The sequence below is a fragment of the Bufo bufo genome, chromosome 2 (genome assembly GCF_905171765.1).
Source record: "Bufo bufo chromosome 2, aBufBuf1.1, whole genome shotgun sequence".
Taxonomy (NCBI): Eukaryota; Metazoa; Chordata; class Amphibia; order Anura; family Bufonidae; genus Bufo; species Bufo bufo.
In genome coordinates this window covers 288,655,261-288,672,948 of record NC_053390.1, presented here as the reverse complement: position 1 = coordinate 288,672,948, position 17,688 = coordinate 288,655,261, and the positions used below count along the sequence as shown (strand labels likewise).

General features: G+C 42.6%; 1 protein-coding gene across 1 annotated transcript in view; it reads left to right on the top strand.

The window, feature by feature from the left end:
* Positions 1-2,590, top strand: part of ZMAT5 (zinc finger matrin-type 5) — a 35,918-nt gene extending 33,328 nt beyond the window's left edge. Inside the window, exon 5 of the mRNA XM_040416687.1 lies at positions 813-2,590. Within this exon, the coding sequence (XP_040272621.1) occupies positions 813-942 (130 nt within the window). The 3' untranslated portion in view covers positions 943-2,590. The remainder of the gene's footprint in view (positions 1-812) is intronic.
* The last annotated feature ends 15,098 nt before the right edge of the window (positions 2,591-17,688 follow it).

The following is a 17,688-nucleotide window of genomic DNA, read 5'->3' as shown; positions in this document are numbered from 1 at the left end:
GATGACTGCAAAAAATTTTTTATGTACAGTACAGGAGATCATTACCTATTATTAGGCCTAGGGCCAGTGTGAAAATTGCAGCATTATATACATTTTTTTTTTTAATATAGACAGTGACAAGGAAAAAAAAAATCTAAAAAAATATGTTTAACATAAAAAAATTATTTAAATAACAGGTCATTTTCTGGTCATTTTAGAGGGGTTATCCAGTTTCACAAACAGCCTCCCCCCCCCATGTGCCTGGTCCGTGCACCGCCGCTGCTGCTTCTCCCTGTACACGGATGAAAACGTTTGGGTGGGGGGGGGAAGGAGCAGCCAATGGCAGACGAGCCTACCTAGCATCGCGGGTGACCCTAGGGAAGCTCATCCCCGCCTGCCATTGACTGCTCCCCCCTTCCCCCCCGATACCGGATGTTTTCATCCGTGTACAGGGAAGAGCAGCAGCAGCGGCGGTGCAGGGACCAGGAGCGGCGCGGGGTGAGTATATTCCCTCTGAGGGGCCCTGCACATGGGGGGCTGTATGTGAAATTGGATAACCCCTTTAAGGTGAGAACTCTGACTTGGCTAACAATCAGACCACATTTTATTAGTAATCATCACCTAAATCTAGGTAGTTCCCAAAGGTTCATTCACTACTTTTTTGCGGTGCTGAGGCACGGCCAGAAACTCCACGGAAGCACTCCGTAGTGCTTCTGTGGCGTTCCGATCCGTGCTTCCGCACCACATCTCTGGGTTTGTGGACCCATTGCATGAGCCCTTAAATCTTGTGGTAATGAATCTAGATTTCACAATATATACGTTTCTCTTCACAGTGCCTCTGTATCTGAACGTCCCATCTACCATTTACCACCAGGCTGGCCTCCACTGTGTGAACTGCCCCCATCACTTCATCCCCCCACAGCTGCAGACGGAGATCACCAAGAGGACCTTGAATGGGGCTAATTTAGAGGATCCATAACTGATTGATCAGCGAGTTACTGTGAAGACTGTTTAATGTATATGTTTTGGTGAATATGGGATTCACACCATGATGTAACAGACTTGTCTATCTTACAGTGCTTGCTGAACACTTCAGGGAGTGGTGTCCAGGGTATCAATATGAAAATCTGTGACTAATAATTCCGTTTTTCCTTTAAGTATAGTGGAGCTGTAATAGAACATACCAATTGAAAAGACTGGAGTAGCTTTTCTAGACAAAAGTTTTCACTTTAAAGATGAGCCAAATTTAACAAACAACATGCAACATTTGAAAAATGTGGTGCAAAGTACTCCAATGCATGATATATCCCCCCCCCCCCCCCCCAAGTTTTTATTATTGTACATTCTTATATTTTTTTTACTGAATAGACATTAACCCATTCCTGACTTCCTGTTGGCTATAAACACCTGGGCAGTCACCCTTAAAATAAAATTGTCGTTAATTTTACAATTTTATGCTGCTAGGTCGTAACCGCACCAGCACATGCCAATGAGTCCCCATATTCATGAGATCACGGCCCTGCGCGTCCACCTGTTTTTTTTCTATATGAATCGGCAGCAGGTGGACGGGGAGAGCCAAGAGCTCATGAATGGGGGACTCGTTCATCATGCATTGGAGCTGTTTAGCACAAGATTTTAGAAAATCAACTGTTTCAATTAAACAAAGTGACCCAGCATTTTTGCTAAGGGGATATGTCACTAGTTTATGTTGCACTTAGTTAGGACACCATTAAACTGGTGACAGATTCCCATTAAACTCTGCACGGATGTTTTAAAATGTCAGTGCAGAGATAACCTCTGCATGCTAATTGTGCAACTGGTGAGCGGGGAGACCACTATTAGGGTGCTTTCACATGACCGTATGTATTTTGCAGTCCGCAAAACGCAGAGCCACAAAAATTACGGATGACGTCTATGTTGCATCTGTTTTATGTTGCAGATCCATTGTAACAATGCTTATCCTTGTCTGCCAAATGAACAAGAATAGGACATGCTTTTATCTTTTTTTTTGCATGGCTACGGAACGGGCATACAGATAGCACACAGTGTGCCATCCACATTTTTTTGCGGAACAATTAGAATGCGGATCTATTCATTTCATCTGTAAAAATGCAGATCGGATTGTGAATAAGCCCTTAGTGACATCCATGCTTCCCTTAGAGAAGACAGGGATAGTTTTACACTGCCCCTGTCTTCTTCATCATTCTATACACAGTGCTTTAACGAGTGCTGTGTATAGAGATCAGGAAGTTGTGATGCCACTTCCAGCTTTGGGCCCAGCCAGGGGAGGATTGGCGATATACCTTACAGAGAAATTTCCCAGTGGGCCGATGCCCAGGGAGACGCCCAAGCCCTCAGCTCTGCCGTATGTTGGGTACATAATGAGCTCTCAGTAGTAATTAACTCTGTGAGAATCAGGTACTCATGTACCCGGCCACTGACCACACATGCCCTCCTGAATTCAACTATGTCCCGCATCTAACCTCTAGCACCATAAGCCCCTTGCTCCTTATCTAAGGCTACTTTCACACGGATCCGGCAGGGTTCAGCAAAAACGCTTCCGTTACTGATAATACAACCGTCTGCATCCGTTATGAACGGATCCGGTTGTATCATCTGTAACATAACCAAGACGTTTTCTATTGTCAGAGTTAAACGCATCCATCCCCCTTGACTTGCATTGTGGGTCATGACGGATCCGTCTTGCTCCGCATCCCAGGACGGAAAGCATCTCCGGTATGAGAACGGAACGGAATGCATTTTGGAGCATTCCGTTCAGTCCACTTATGTTTTGTCCACATTGACAACGAATGGGGACAAATCTGAAGCGTTTCTATTTTCCGGTATTGAGACCCTGATCTCAATACCGGAAAATAGAAACGCTAGTGTGAAAGTATCCTTAATCAGAAACAACTGGAATAGGAGGAGAGAAAATGACCGCTATTGATGGCCAACTCGGAGGGAAAGCTTTTGGGGCAATATATTGTGCGGCACTGTGGTATGTGGTATTTTGCACTATGGTATTGCTGACCCCCTACTTTTGTTGCTGCGCCTCCTATCAATTTAGACTCTCCCACAATATGGGGCCACTTTTAGGTATCTTTTTCCAGGGCCACTTTAGGTTCCCAATCCGCTTCTGGGCCCAGCAGTCATGTGATTGCAGGGGTACAAGAGTTTGTGAGAGCTGCTCGATCTTAGCAGACCCAGATCAGTTCTGCAGTGAGGTTGTACAGTCGTAGGGGCTGTATTCCCCCCCCTGTAACTGGAGCTGCTATAGCCACTATATCTGCCCCAGTTATAGGAGAAATCAGCAATAAATAAAAATAAAAATAAAAATGGAATGTTAAATGTCTACCAAAGGTCTTGTATGGGAGAGAGCAGAAAGTTTGTTGTTTTTTAAGACAAAAAACCTTAAATGAAAAAAAAATAAAATGCCACACCAACTTGCCCTGCTTCCAACGACCATAACCCATATGTCCCATGTATCAAAATGACCATTATGGAAAGGGGAAATAATAATAAGATATTTTTGTTGCCTATTGTGCTGTTAACAAAGAAAAAATAAGAAATGTGAAAAGCAGACAATTTTTTTTCTACCCTATTTACATTTTTCCATCAAATTCCATCAAATTTAATGCCTCGCATGTCACTGAAAAAAGGTGCAACAATTATTTGCATAACCAAATGGGAAAAAAAATATTATGTCTTTCCAAGACACATGTACTGAAAATACTCCAGGTCAGGAATGGGGGTAAATGACTCGGGCTTGAACTGGATACAGGGGTTTCCCAGTAGTTTGATATTTACGGCCTCTCCTTAGGACAGACTATCAAGTTCAAAATGATGGGGGTCTGACAACCTACACCCCTGCGACTCAGCTGTTCAGGCGTAGAAATTATACAGAACTACACAGCTCTCTATTGTGTTGTGGACAGAGCTGGTTACTTCAGCTATAGACCAGTGAGTCTGACATCAATAGTAGGCAAATTAATGGAAACCCTATTAAAGGATAGGATTGTGGAACATCTAAAATCCCATGGATTGCAAGATGAAAAACAACATGGGTTTACTTCAGGGAGATCATGTCAAACAAATCTTATAGATTTTTTTGACTGGGTAAATAAAATAATAGACGGTGGAGGTGCAGTAGACATCGCATATCTAGATTTTAGTAAGGCTTTTGACACTGTCCCACATAGAAGACTTATCAATAAACTGCAGTCATTGAGCATGGACTCCTATATTGTTGAGTGGATTAGGCAGTGGCTGAGTGACAGACAACAGAGGGTTGTAGTCAATGGAGAACATTCAAAACAAGGTAATGTTACCAGTGGGGTTCCACAGGGATCTGTACTGGGACCGATTTTGTTTAATATCTTCATAAGTGATATTGCAAAAGGCCTCGCTGGTAAGGTTTGTCTTTTTGCTGATGACACAAAGATATGTAACAGGGTTGATGTTCCTGGAGGGAAACGCCAAATGGAAAAGGATTTAGGAAAACTAGAAGAATGGTCAGAACTCTGGAAACTGAAATTTAATGTGGATAAGTGCAAGATAATGCACCTGGGGCGTAAAAACCCAAGGGCAGAATATAGAATATTTGACACAGTCCTGACCTCAGTATCTGAGGAAAGGGATTTAGGAGTAATTATTTCAGAAGACTTAAAGGTGGGAAGACAATGTAATAGAGCAGCACGAAATGCCAGCAGAATGCTTGGATGTATAGGGAGAGGTATAAGCAGTAGAAAGAGTGAAGTGCTTATGCCGCTGTACAGAACACTGGTGAGACCTCACTTGGAGTATTGTGCGCAGTACTGGAGGCCATATCTCCAGAAGGATATAGATACTCTAGAGAGAGTTCAGAGAAGAGCTACTAAACTAGTACATGGATTGCAGGATAAAACTTACCAGGAAAGGTTAAAGGACCTTAATATGTATAGCTTGGAAGAAAGAAGAGACAGAGGGGATATGATAGAAACTTTTAAATACATAAAGGGAATCAACTCGGTAAAGGAAGAGAGCATATTTAAAAGAAGAAAAACTACCACAAGAGGACACAGTTTTAAATTAGAGGGGCAAAGGTTTAAAAGTAATATAAGGAAGTATTACTTTACTGAGAGAGTAGTGGATGCATGGAATAGCCTTCCTGCAGAAGTGGTAGCTGCAAATACAGTGAAGGGGTTTAAGCATGCATGGGATAGGCATAAGGCCATCCTTCATATAAGATAGGGCCGGGGGCTATCCATAGTATTCAGTATATTGGGCAGACTAGATGGGCCAAATGGTTCTTATCTGCCGACACATTCTATGTTTCTATGTTTCAGCGCTGCTCCCATTAAAAACATTTTTTTTTAATCTGGTGTTTTTTAAATTCTGTAGAAAAGCCTATGCAAAAACACCCCCTAAAAAAAAAACACATCTAGAGAATGCTGTGTTTTGGGAAAAATGCCACTAACCCCAATAATGGCAAAAAACGAAATGCTATATATGTGTAGGCTTTTCTTTTTTTGTGAGCGGTTTTATGTATTTAGGGATGTATGAATTTACTATTTTAAATTATTGGGTCAGGGGTTGTTCCAAGCCATTATCACTTTCCAGGTGCAGAATAACAGAAACCTTAAAGGGAACCTGTCACCGGGATTTTGTGTATAGAGCTGAGGAAATGGGTTGCTAGATGGCCGCTAGCACATCCCCATAGCTCTGTGTGCTTTTATTGTGTAAAAAAACGATTTGATACATATGCAAATTAACCTGAGATGAGTCCTGTCCCTGAGATGAGTCCAGCGTGAAGGAGCCCAGCACCGCCCCGCATCTCCTCCTTGCTCCCCAACGTCAGAAAGCTAGAGCGCCGTAATCTCGCGATGCGCGAGCTTGCGCATGCGCAGTGTCGTCATAGTGTTCCTTCCCTGTGCTGGCATCGGCCTCAGGGAACGAACTGCGCATGCGCTAGCTCACACATCACGAGATTACGGCGCTCTAGCTTTCTGACATTGGGGAGCAGGGAGGAGATTCTGAGGATGCGGGCAGTGCTGGGCTCCTTCACGCTGGACTCATCTCACGTACAGGACACATCTCAGGTTAATTTGCATATGTATCAAATCGTTTTTTTTTTTACACAATAAAAGCACACAGAGCTATGGGGACTGGGTATTGCGGATGTGCTAGCGGCCATCTAGCAACCCATGTCCTCAGCTCTATACACAAAATCCCGGAGACAATTTTCTTAAAGGGAACCTAACTTTAAGGGGTTGTGCCACCATTAAATGTTTGTTTTTTTTATGCTGATTTATATTTAAATAATTTTATAATTGTGAGATATTCTCTTTACTTCATTATAATGCCACCCCCTGGTGTGTACTCTGTACAATAAGGTGCAAATTCACCTACTGAGCTGTATGAGCATGGTCCCACGTGCTCAGTTCCTGCCACCAGCTTTATCTACTGTTAGAACCTGCGGCATAAAGGACATGTCCCTGAGCTATGACAGGGAGAGAGCTGCAGCAGGACATACCTCCTGAGCTGTGATAGAGAACTGCAGCAGAAGACCACACCCCCTGAGCTGTGACCGGGAGAGAGCTGCGGCAGAAAGGACACGTATTCTGAACTGCCAACCTGAAGAGAATCTAGAAGAGCAATTGGAGATCTCTGGATCCACGTTATGTACAAGGCTGGTTCTAGCTTTGTTAGAAAGAGATCGTTGTGTAATATATGATGCCTGATTTTAAATTTTTTACTTCATGACAACAGACAACCTCTAGAAGACACACTTGGGGATACAGGACTTTGGGGAAGCCAAAATAGGTATTCAGCAGGAGGAGAAGGATGAAAGTCTATCACAAGACTGAACCATGTGGAGGAAAGTACCCTGCTCTTTTTGCACTGGAAGCAGGGATTGGTTATAAATTCCACAAGCGGGAATACTCACTCGCACCAGTTAAGATGGTTGGTAGGCCAAGGACTTTGGTTCATCTTTTGTATTTTTATTGAGTTGGTTCAAAATTGGATACACCAAAGGTTTAGGGTCTATTCACACGTCCGTAAGTGTTTTCCGGATCCGCAAAACACAGCCACTGGCAATGTGCATTCCGCAATTTGCGGACACTATAATAGAAAATGCCTAATCTTGTCCGCAATTGTGGACAAGAATAGGGCATGTTCTATTTTTTGCGGAAACAAAAGCACAGATGCGGAAGTGCCCCATTGAAAATGAATGGGTCTGCACCCGTTCCGCAAAATTGCATAACGGATGCGGACCCATTTTGCGGACGTGTGAATGGACCCTTAATGTAGTGGGCGCTAACCACTGAGACTAGATAATAGTCCACATCCTCCGAGTTTTCCTCAGAGATATCAGTCATTCATTCATGGAGAGCTTTGTCGTATGCCTGCTGGTTCCCCTAGCCTACAGAACCTACTGACAGTATAGCATTGGCATAGCATTAGTATATAGCATTAGTAACATACAGTCATGTGAAAAAATTAGGACACCCTTTGAAAGCATGTGGTTTTTTGTAACATTTTTAATAAATGGTTATTTCATCTCCGTTTCAACAATACAGAGAGATTAAAGTAATCCAACTAAACAAAGAAAACTGAAGAAAAGTCTTTTCAAGATCTTCTGTAAATGTCATTCTACAAAAATGCCTATTCTAACTGAGGAAAAAGATAGGACACCCTCACATGTATTCCCTCTTAAATTGGCTCAGATCTCACACAGGTATATCACACCAGGTGCACATAATTAGTAGATCGTTACTCTGCATGTTGAATGAGGCTTGCCCTATTTAAACCTCAGACATTTAGTTTGGTGTGCTCCTGACTGTTGAAGTGAGAGTGAGCACCATGGTGAGAGCAAAAGAGCTGTCAGAGGACTTCAGAAAAAAGATTGTAGCAGCCTATGAGTCTGGGAAGGGATTTAAAAAGATCTCAAAAGATTTTGAAATCAGCCATTCCACTGTCCGGAAGATAGTCTACAAGTGGAGGGCTTTCAAAACAACTGCCAACATGCCCAGGACTGGTCGCCCCAGCAAGTTCACCCCAAGAGCAGACCGCAAGATGCTAAAAGAGGTATCCAAAAACCCTAAAGTGTCATCTCGAGAACTACAGCAGGCTCTGGCTACTGTTGATGTAGAAGTACATGCCTCTACAATCAGAAAGAGACTGTACAAGTTTAACTTGCATGGGAGGTGTGCAAGGAGGAAACCTTTGCTTTCCAAGAGAAACATCGAGGCCAGACTGACATTTGCCAGCGATAAAGTTGACAAAGACCAGGACTTCTGGAATAATGTTCTTTGGACAGATGAGTCCAAAATTGAATTATTTGGACACAACAGCAGAGGACATGTTTGGCGTAAACCAAACACAGCATTCCAAGAAAAGAACCTCATACCAACTGTGAAGCATGGAGGTGGAAGTGTCATGGTTTGGGGCTGCTTTGCTGCAGCAGGACCTGGTCAGCTCACCATCATAGAATCCACGATGAATTCTACTGTGTATCAGAAGGTGCTTGAAGAACATGTGAGACCATCAGTTAGAAAATTAAAGCTGAAGCGGAACTGGACCATGCAACATGACAATGACCCAAAACATACTAGTAAATCAACCAAAGATTGGCTGAAAAAGAAGAAATGGAGAGTCCTGGAATGGCCAAGTCAAAGTCCAGATTTGAATCCCATTGAGATGCTGTGGGGTGACTTGAAAAGGGCTGTACGTGCAAGAAACCCCTCAAACATCTCACAGCTGAAAAAGTTCTGCATTGAGGAGTGGGGTAAAATTTCCTCAGACCGATGTCGAAGACTGGTAGATGGCTACAAGAACCGTCTCACTGCAGTTATTTCAGCCAAAGGAGGTAACACTCGCTATTAGGGGCAAGGGTGTCCTATCTTTTTCCTCAGTTAGAATAGGCATTTTTGTAGAATGACATTTACAGAAGATCTTGAAAAGACTTTTCTTCAGTTTTCTTTGTTTAGTCGGATTACTTTAATCTCTCTGTATTGTTGAAACGGAGATGAAATAACCATTTATTAAAAATGTTACAAAAAACCACATGCTTTCAAAGGGTGTCCTAATTTTTTCACAAGACTGTAGTACATAAGGCCGAAAAAAGACATTTGTCCATCCAGTTCGGCCTGTCATCCTGCAAGTTGATCCAGAGGAAGGCAAAAAAAAAACTGTGAGGTAGAAGCCAATTTTCCCCACTTTAGGGGAATAAAAAATTCCTTCCCGACTCCAATCAGGCAATCAGAATAACTCCCTGGATCAACGACCCCTCTCTAGTAGCTATAGCCTGTAATATTACGCTCCAGAAATACATCCAGGCCCCGCTTGAATTCCTTTATTGTACTCACCATCACCACCTCCTCAGGCAGAGAGTTCCATAGTCTCACTGTTCTTACCGTAAAGAATCCTCTTCTATGTTTGTGTACAAACCTTCTTTCCTCCAGACGGAGAGGATGTCCCCTCGTCACAGTCCTGGGGATCAACAGATGATGGGAGAGATCGCTGTACTGACCCCTGATATATTTATACATAGTTATTAGATCTCCCCTCAGTCGTCTTTTTTCTAAGTTGCAGTTGTCGAAGGAACCCGATTTTGGTATATGAGAAATTTCCTCTAACTCCTGAAAAGATGGAATTCTGGGTGTTTGGGATAAAATTTGCTCAATGTATTTGATTTCATAGGAAGTCCAAAAACTTCAACCTCACTGCTTATACAAGTGTGTAAAATAAAGGTTGAGCCAGATAGGACTTATAGGGACTATTGAGTGGGATCTATCCTCCAGTCTAGCATGAGCTGTATTCCAAGCAATTGTTAAAGTCCTAATGGGGAGGAAGGTGGTATTGGTAGAAGATTTATACCAGAATAAAGTATGTGCAAGGCCTTCATAGTGTACCATAGAAAGCACTAGCTGCATTATTAAAGGGGTTGTTTCACTTTAGCAAATGGCATTTATCATGTAGAGAAGGTGAATATATGGCACTTACTAATGTATTGTGATTGTCCATATTGCCTACTTTGGTGGCTGGATTTATTTTTCCATTGCATTATACACTGCTCGTTTCTACCCTGCAATCCATCAATGGTGGTCGTGCTTGCACACAAGAGGAAAAAGTGCTGAAATCTCTGATGGCCAAGACCATAGGAAGCTCACATAAGCTGGTGTTTATTTTCTATAGTGTGCAAGCACGGCCATCGCTGATGGATTGCAGAGTGGTCGTAACTAGAGATGAGCGAATTTCATATTTAGAAATTCGTTCATGTTTTGTTTACTGGTAAAAGCAGAATTGCGTTATGGATTCCGTTACCATGGATCAGAATGCTATTCTATGACGGAATGCCTTTAGAGGCATTCCGTTATAATAGAAGTCTATGGGGTGAGGACTCCCCTGCATAACGGAAACGGGATGGATCCGTTTTGCAGCCCATAGACTTCTATTATGACGTAATGAATAATGGAATGCCTCTAAAGGCATTACGTTATGTATTCCATCATAGAATTGCGTTATGGTCCGTGGTAACTGAATCCATACCGCAATTCACCTTTTACCAGTAAACGAATCTCAAATGAATTTCATAACCTGAAATTCGCTCATCTCTAGTCGTAACCATGGAAATTAGCAACGTACAATGTGATGGAAAAATGAATCCAGCAAGCAAAGGATGCAATATGGACAATCACAATTCATTAGTAAGTCGTTTGTATTAACTTTCTCTACATAATAAATGCTAGTTGGTGAAGTGAGACAATCCCTTTAACCACTTCCCGACATGTGACGTAATAGTACGTCATGGCGGCAGGTACGTTTCCGCATTTTGACGTACTATTATGTCGTGGTCATCGGGCGGGCACCGGAGCGGTGCGCGCCCGATCACTGCAGGGGCCCGGCAGTCCGTGATAGCCGGGCCCCTGCTGTACCTGCCGGCATCGCTGTACAAGCTGATGTCGGAGGATTAGCCCCTTCTATGCCGCGATCAGCACTGACCGCGGCATAGAAGGGATTTGCGGCGGGTGAGGGAGCCCATCGGGTCCCCACACTGCTGTGCGGGGACCCGATGGGTGAGAAGGCAGACCGATGCCGTGCAGAGGATGCCCAATGCCTTACATGGCATGGGGACCTGCCTTCTACGGGGGCCGAGGAGATCCAGCCTCAGGCTGGGTCTCCTAGGCAACCTGTTAGTGTACTACTCACTGTAGTACACGAACAGGCAATGCATTACAATACAGATGTATTGTAATGCATTGCAGAGGGGATCAGACCCCCAAAAGTAAAGTCCCAGAGTGGGACAGAAAGAAAGTTTAAAATAAAAAGAGTTTTTAATAAAAGAAAAATAACGTTTCAAGTAAAAAAAGAAAAACGCCCCTTTCCCCTGGTTTTTATATTTTAAAAAAAGAAAACACACACATATTTGGTATTGCCGCGTCCGTAACGACCGGCTCTAAAATTACATGATCACATGATCCACTCCGTCTGATAAACACCGTGAAAAAATAAAAACTGTTGAAAAAAAAGCAATTTTTGTCACCTTACATCACAAAAAGTGCAACACCAAGCGATCAAAAAAGTGTATGCCCCCAAAAATTGTATCCGTAACAACCAGCTCTATAAAAATATCACATGACTTAACCCCTCAGGTGAACACAGTAAAAGAATAAGATAAAAACCAGTGCCAAAAAAAGCCTTACATCACAAAAATTGCAACACCAAGCGATCATAAAAGCATATGCCCCTCAAAATAGTACCAATCAAACCATCACCTCATCCCGCAAAAAATGAGCCCCTACCTAAGACAATCGCCCCCAAAAAAATAAAATAAAACTATGACTGTCAGACAATGGAGACACAAAAATATGATCTCTTTTATATTTTTTTTGCTTCACAAATACTATTATTGTGTTAGTGAAAAAAATAAAATAAAAAAAAGTTGATATGTTAGATATTGCCGTGTCCGGAACAACCTGCCCTATAAAAATATCACATGACCTAACTCCTCAGGTAAACACTGTAAAAAAAAAAAAAAAGAAGATAAAAACAGTGCCAAAAAAGCAATTTTTTGTCACCTAACATCATTTAAAGTACAACACCAAGCGATCAAAAAGGTGTATACCCCCCAAAATATAACCAATCAAACCGTCATCTCATCCCGCAAAAAATGAGCTCCTACCTAAGACAATCGGTCAAAAAATAAAAAAGCTATGTCTCTCAGACAGGGCCCAATACACCCCTGCTGATCAGTTGTTTGAAGAGGCCACGGTGCTCAGCAGAGCTCCGGTGAGCACTGCGGTCTCTTTATAGTTTATCAACTTGGTATTGCAGCTCATCTCCTTTCACTTGAATAGGACTGAACTGCAACTAGGCCATGTGACTGATGTACAGTGACATCACTGGCCTCCCAAAAGTGGATCGGCAGGTGTCCCGGGAGAAGGACACCAGCTGATCTGATATTAATGACCTATCCTAAAGATAATCTTATACACCTTGCTGGTACTGTATTACACTGCAGTTTCTCTGCATGAGAATCTGCGTGGAAAAACCATGTGTAGTCCGCAATCAGTGCAGACAGGCTATGTGTGAATGTGTTGTTTGTGCAATATTTCTTTTGGGGCCCCACTTAAAATTTTGGACTTAACGTAACATCTGGCTGCAGCATTTTTGCCGAAAAAATAAAATGCTGCAGAACGCTCTGTATGAATTCAGTGTTAAACTGAAGTTTTTTTAATTTATTTATCTTTATTTTTATTTTTAGCAATCATAATATTAATCACATCGGTGTACATAGTATGACAATCATGAACATCATTATAAACAAATTCTACCCATCATCCTAAATTCACACCGGAGGTAATAAGAAATCTAAATATCTAACCCCCCCCCCATTGGCTGTCGTCCACTCCATTCATTCAAGTATAAAATAATAGGAATATTACATATATTAAATATAGCTACGTAGTTCTGCGTGCAACTTTCCGTTTCCTTTCAATCTCCTCATATATTCTAATTTGCTGAAGGTATGAACTCCACTCCCTTGTCGAGGGCGGGGAGACAGAACCCCAATACTTGATCAATATAGCTTTAGCCACCATCAAACCCCTCATCCAAATCTGTCTGACCTGGGGCGGGACTTCCATTTCTGACCCATAATCTCCAAAGATCACTATCAAGATCCCCGGGTTATAGTTCATTGAAGACTCCTTTTGTAGGGTTGAGAAGACCTCATCCCAATATTTTCTTATTTTACTGCAACTCCAAAGCAAATGGGCATAGTTCGCATTAACATATCCACATTTGGGGCAGTGTTAAACTGAAGTTAGTTGTTCCCATACTCTCCAATAAATTGATCAGGCATGGAGAAAGACATTTATAATTCTACAATTTGTCAGCCAAACCTATACTACAGGGGCAAAAGTTTGTGAGCATTTCTTTAATATTGATTGGACACTGGGCAAGAATTTACTTGGGCCCCCTGGATCCCGCCTTTCACCACCCTAGCATGCAATCACACCCTCCACCACAACACACACACACACAAAAAAAAATCCACACAGCTAGTAGAGTAGTAAACTTTAATAATGATGAGTGGCCACTAGAGGTGTTATTGCATTTCTTTCTGAAAAGCCAGTGTTTACATTAAAAAGCTTGCAGAGACATGCTATAGACACCAGAACTACTACGTTTAGCTGTTGTGGTTCTGGTGACTATAGTGTCCCTTTTAATATAGAGGGGGGAAAAAAGAATCGGCACAAAAGTATCAAATAAAATGGCTATATCATTCTAAAAATTAAAAAATCACAACTTCTGACACAAATATATAGTATTTTGCAGATTACTTTTTTTTTTTTTTTTTTACAATGTGAAGATAGTACTGTACTACTAACCCCTCCATCCACCCATACATACAGGGTAATACAGCGCCACATACCTCTTACATCCAGTGACGTCTCTTTGATGTAGATGTTCTCTTTCCTCATCTTCTCCCTTCAGACCAGACAACCATTTTTTAGCCATTTCTCGTTTTGCAGTTTGAAAAACAAAATCTTAGTTTACTACTTTTCCATCATCCTCCCATCTTCTGGACAAATCATCCTACCACCCCCAACAGTGTGCCGCTGTGCTCCCCAATACTATACTGCAGAAACAGATACCCCCCCCCCTGATAATAGTAGTACCATGCAGATAGTGCCCTTCAATAATTATTGGCACACAGTGCCCTAAAATAACTGCGCCCAGCAAATAGTGCCCCTGACACTAATAGTGTAAACATAACGTCCCCCAAAAATAATTGTGGTAAGCTGATACTGTGCCAAGGTGCCCCCACAGTAACAGTGCTCCCAAAAGTCCCACCAATAGGAATAATTATTTGCTAGAGCACACATGGTAGTAATATTGCTCCTACAGTGCCCCAACATGTCCCCACTTTGCCCCAGAAGTAATAATGCTCCCATAGTGCCCATACTAGTAATTATGTTCCCCATAGACCCCCAGTAGTAATAAAGCCCATCATAATGCCCCCCCAGTAGTAATAATTCTCCTTATAATGTGCCAGTTCAAAAAATACCCCTTTTTATTGCCCCCAGTTGAGCCAATGTCCCCATAGTGCCCCCATAATGTGGCAGTATAAAATACCCCTATATAGTGCCCCCAGTAAATGCCCCATAGTGCTCATCTCCCCCCTTGTTCCTAGTGCCCCCCATAATGTACCAGTATAAAATGCCCCAGTAGATGCCCTCAGTGTCCCCCATAATTTGTAAGTATAAAATACCCCTCCTTAGTGCCCCCCATAGATGAGCCCATAGTACTCCTCTCTCCCCTTCCCCATAGTACCCACCGTAATGTGCCCCAGTATAAAATACCCCTATACAGAGCCCCCCATATAAAATACCCCTTTGTGGCCTCAGATGACCACATAGTGCCACCCAATAATGTGCCAGTAAGATATGCCCCCCAATCATGTGCCAGTAACAAGTGCCCCCATAGATACCCCCAATCATGTGCTAGTAACAAGTGCCCCTATAGATGCTCCCCAATCGTGTGCCAGTAACAAGTGCCCCCATAGATGCCCCCCAATCATGTACCAAACAAGTGCCCCCATAGATGCCCCCCATCACGTGCCAATAACAAGTGCCCCATAGATGCCGACCATCACGTGCCAATAACAAGTGCCCCATAGATGCCCACCAATCACGTGCCAATAACAAGTGCACCCATAGATGCCCCCCAATCATGTGCCAGAAACAGGTGCCCCCATAGATGCCCCCCAATCATGTGCCAGTATTAGTACCAGATAAAAAAAAAACACTTATACTTACCTCCATCAGGCTGGCAGCGATGCAATGCAGGCCTCTTCCAGCCTATGTCCAGCGCTGTACGGCTCAGGCGGCGCGATGACGTCATTGTGCCACCTGCACCGGCCTCTGGTAGGCTGCAGGCACTAGGCCTGCAGCCTATCAGAGGAATAGGGAAGGGAGACTCCTCTTCCTCCCGCAGCACTTCCATCTGTATCGCTGTCCTGAGGACGGCGATACAGATGACTATGGAGATAAGCGCTACCAAAATGGAAGCGCTCATCTCCCTGTGCCCTGCCGCCGCCCCCCCACGTCACCAGTGGCCAGCGGGGCTCAAGAGGCAGCTGCCTTGGGCCCCCTAGGAGCAACTGGGCCCGGGGCAGCTGCCCCTTTTGCCCCGCTTTAAAGATGGCCCTGTGCCCAACCATATCTCATCTTGTATCCAGACTAGAGGTGGCCCAACAGGGTACTAGAGCCTGCTTTCAGTTGTACAGTTTTCTTCAATAGACTTATCCTTTTGCTCTAATATTGTAATAACTTACATACAGTATATCATCATTACATTCACACATAGAAAGTTTCATTTGGTTCCAATAACTCCTCCTGACATTATTTTGTCAGTGAGTATAAGATGTGCACTCATTGTTTTCAGTCTAAGGCCTCATTCACACATACGTGGACCACAGTCCGTGAAAACCCGTCCTGCTAAGTGCACGATCGCACGGCGTCATTGGCTGCTATGACGCTGTGCGCTTTGTGCCGCTGTACAGTAATACACTCTTATGATCTATATGAGTGTATTACTGTAGAGCGGCGGCACAAAGCGCACGGCATTATAGCAGCCAATGAGGCCGTGCGATCGTGCACTCAGCAGGATGGTAGGCCGGGTTTTCACGGATCGTGGTCCATGCATCTGTGAATGAGGCCTAAGTTAGCACAATGCCAATACCAAAAATTTAGAGGGGTGTAATAAAGATTAATACACTGCTCCTGGGAGGACCTCAAAAGAGTCTTCTTATGACTATATTATGTATGCAAGGACCCATTCAACGCTGCATAGACTGTACTATGGGTCCATAAAATATTTGTGGTTCCTGGGGCCTCAACAGTCAAGGACGGTGATGCCTGGGCATCACTCCCAATAGTTGTAGTCCATCCAAAAATTATAAACATTGCTCAGTTTACCTTTTATTTGTCTCTTTTAACCAGTATGACATTAACATTATTACAAAATGAGTCAGTTATGTTGTTAAACCAGAGATTGGTGCAGCTTATGCTTACATCTGTGTAAACTGCCTCTTCTGCTGTGCCTCACCAACATCTGGGAGGCATCTTACCATTTAAGATGCACAAATCCAAAAGAAGACATATCCTGGTGACCACATTCCTTTTAACATGAATACTATTGCTAAAGCAATTTTTTTTTATCTAACACTGCGAAATGAGAGATCTAATCCCAGTTGTAATTTGAAATAATGACTTGTAGTAGCAATGACACAAATAGCAAAATCTGCTGACAGATATGTTAAGCCACGAGGACTATATTGATTTTTTTTCGACAAGCTTCTGAATGATTTAATGAAGACACCATCTTTAAGATAACATGCATTTAAAAATAAAAGGTTGACCATCAGGAGACAGAACATAACAGTAGTACAGAGAGAATTTATTTGCCTATTTACGCAAACTTATTTCAGATGTATTATCTCACCATATTACATATTACAGCCCAACCTCGAGTTTAAAGTTGTTTTTAGGGTCCATTCATTTTCAATGGGGCCGGAAAAAATGCGGACAGCACATAATTATTGATTTTCTATATATGTGAGATCCACAAAAATATATAGTAGAATTGCTGTTTTTACTCATTATAAAATATATAATACCTTACAATAGCAGGGCCCTTGCTAAAACAATATAATTAATCACATACAATTCATGTATCAATAAGAATTCATCCTGATAATGAATACTATATATTTTTTTCATCTCCAGTTTTTCAGGTGGGGGGTGTGCCTACATATATTTCATATATACACTTTATCACTAATTGATCAGACAGTGGGTAGGTCTGATTTGTAGTGCACCCCTTTCCAAATACCCAGTAGAGGAAGTTACGATATTGATAATTGTTTGAAGACGGAGATGCAGCCTCTTCCTAGGTCTCTGATGTCATGTCCATCAGTCACATGGTCTTTGAGAAGCTGTCCCTATTTATTATACATTGCATAACAGCTGTACTTGGTATTTCAGTTGAGTCCCATTCACTTGGACTGCGCTGCTCAAAGGCCATGTGACAGATGGATGTGACATCAAAAGGGGTTTCTTCAAACTGCTGATTGGTGGGGGTTCTGGGAGTCAGAATTCCTACAGATCTGATATTGATGACTATCCTGAGTCATCAGTGTATGACTTCTGGAAAACTTCT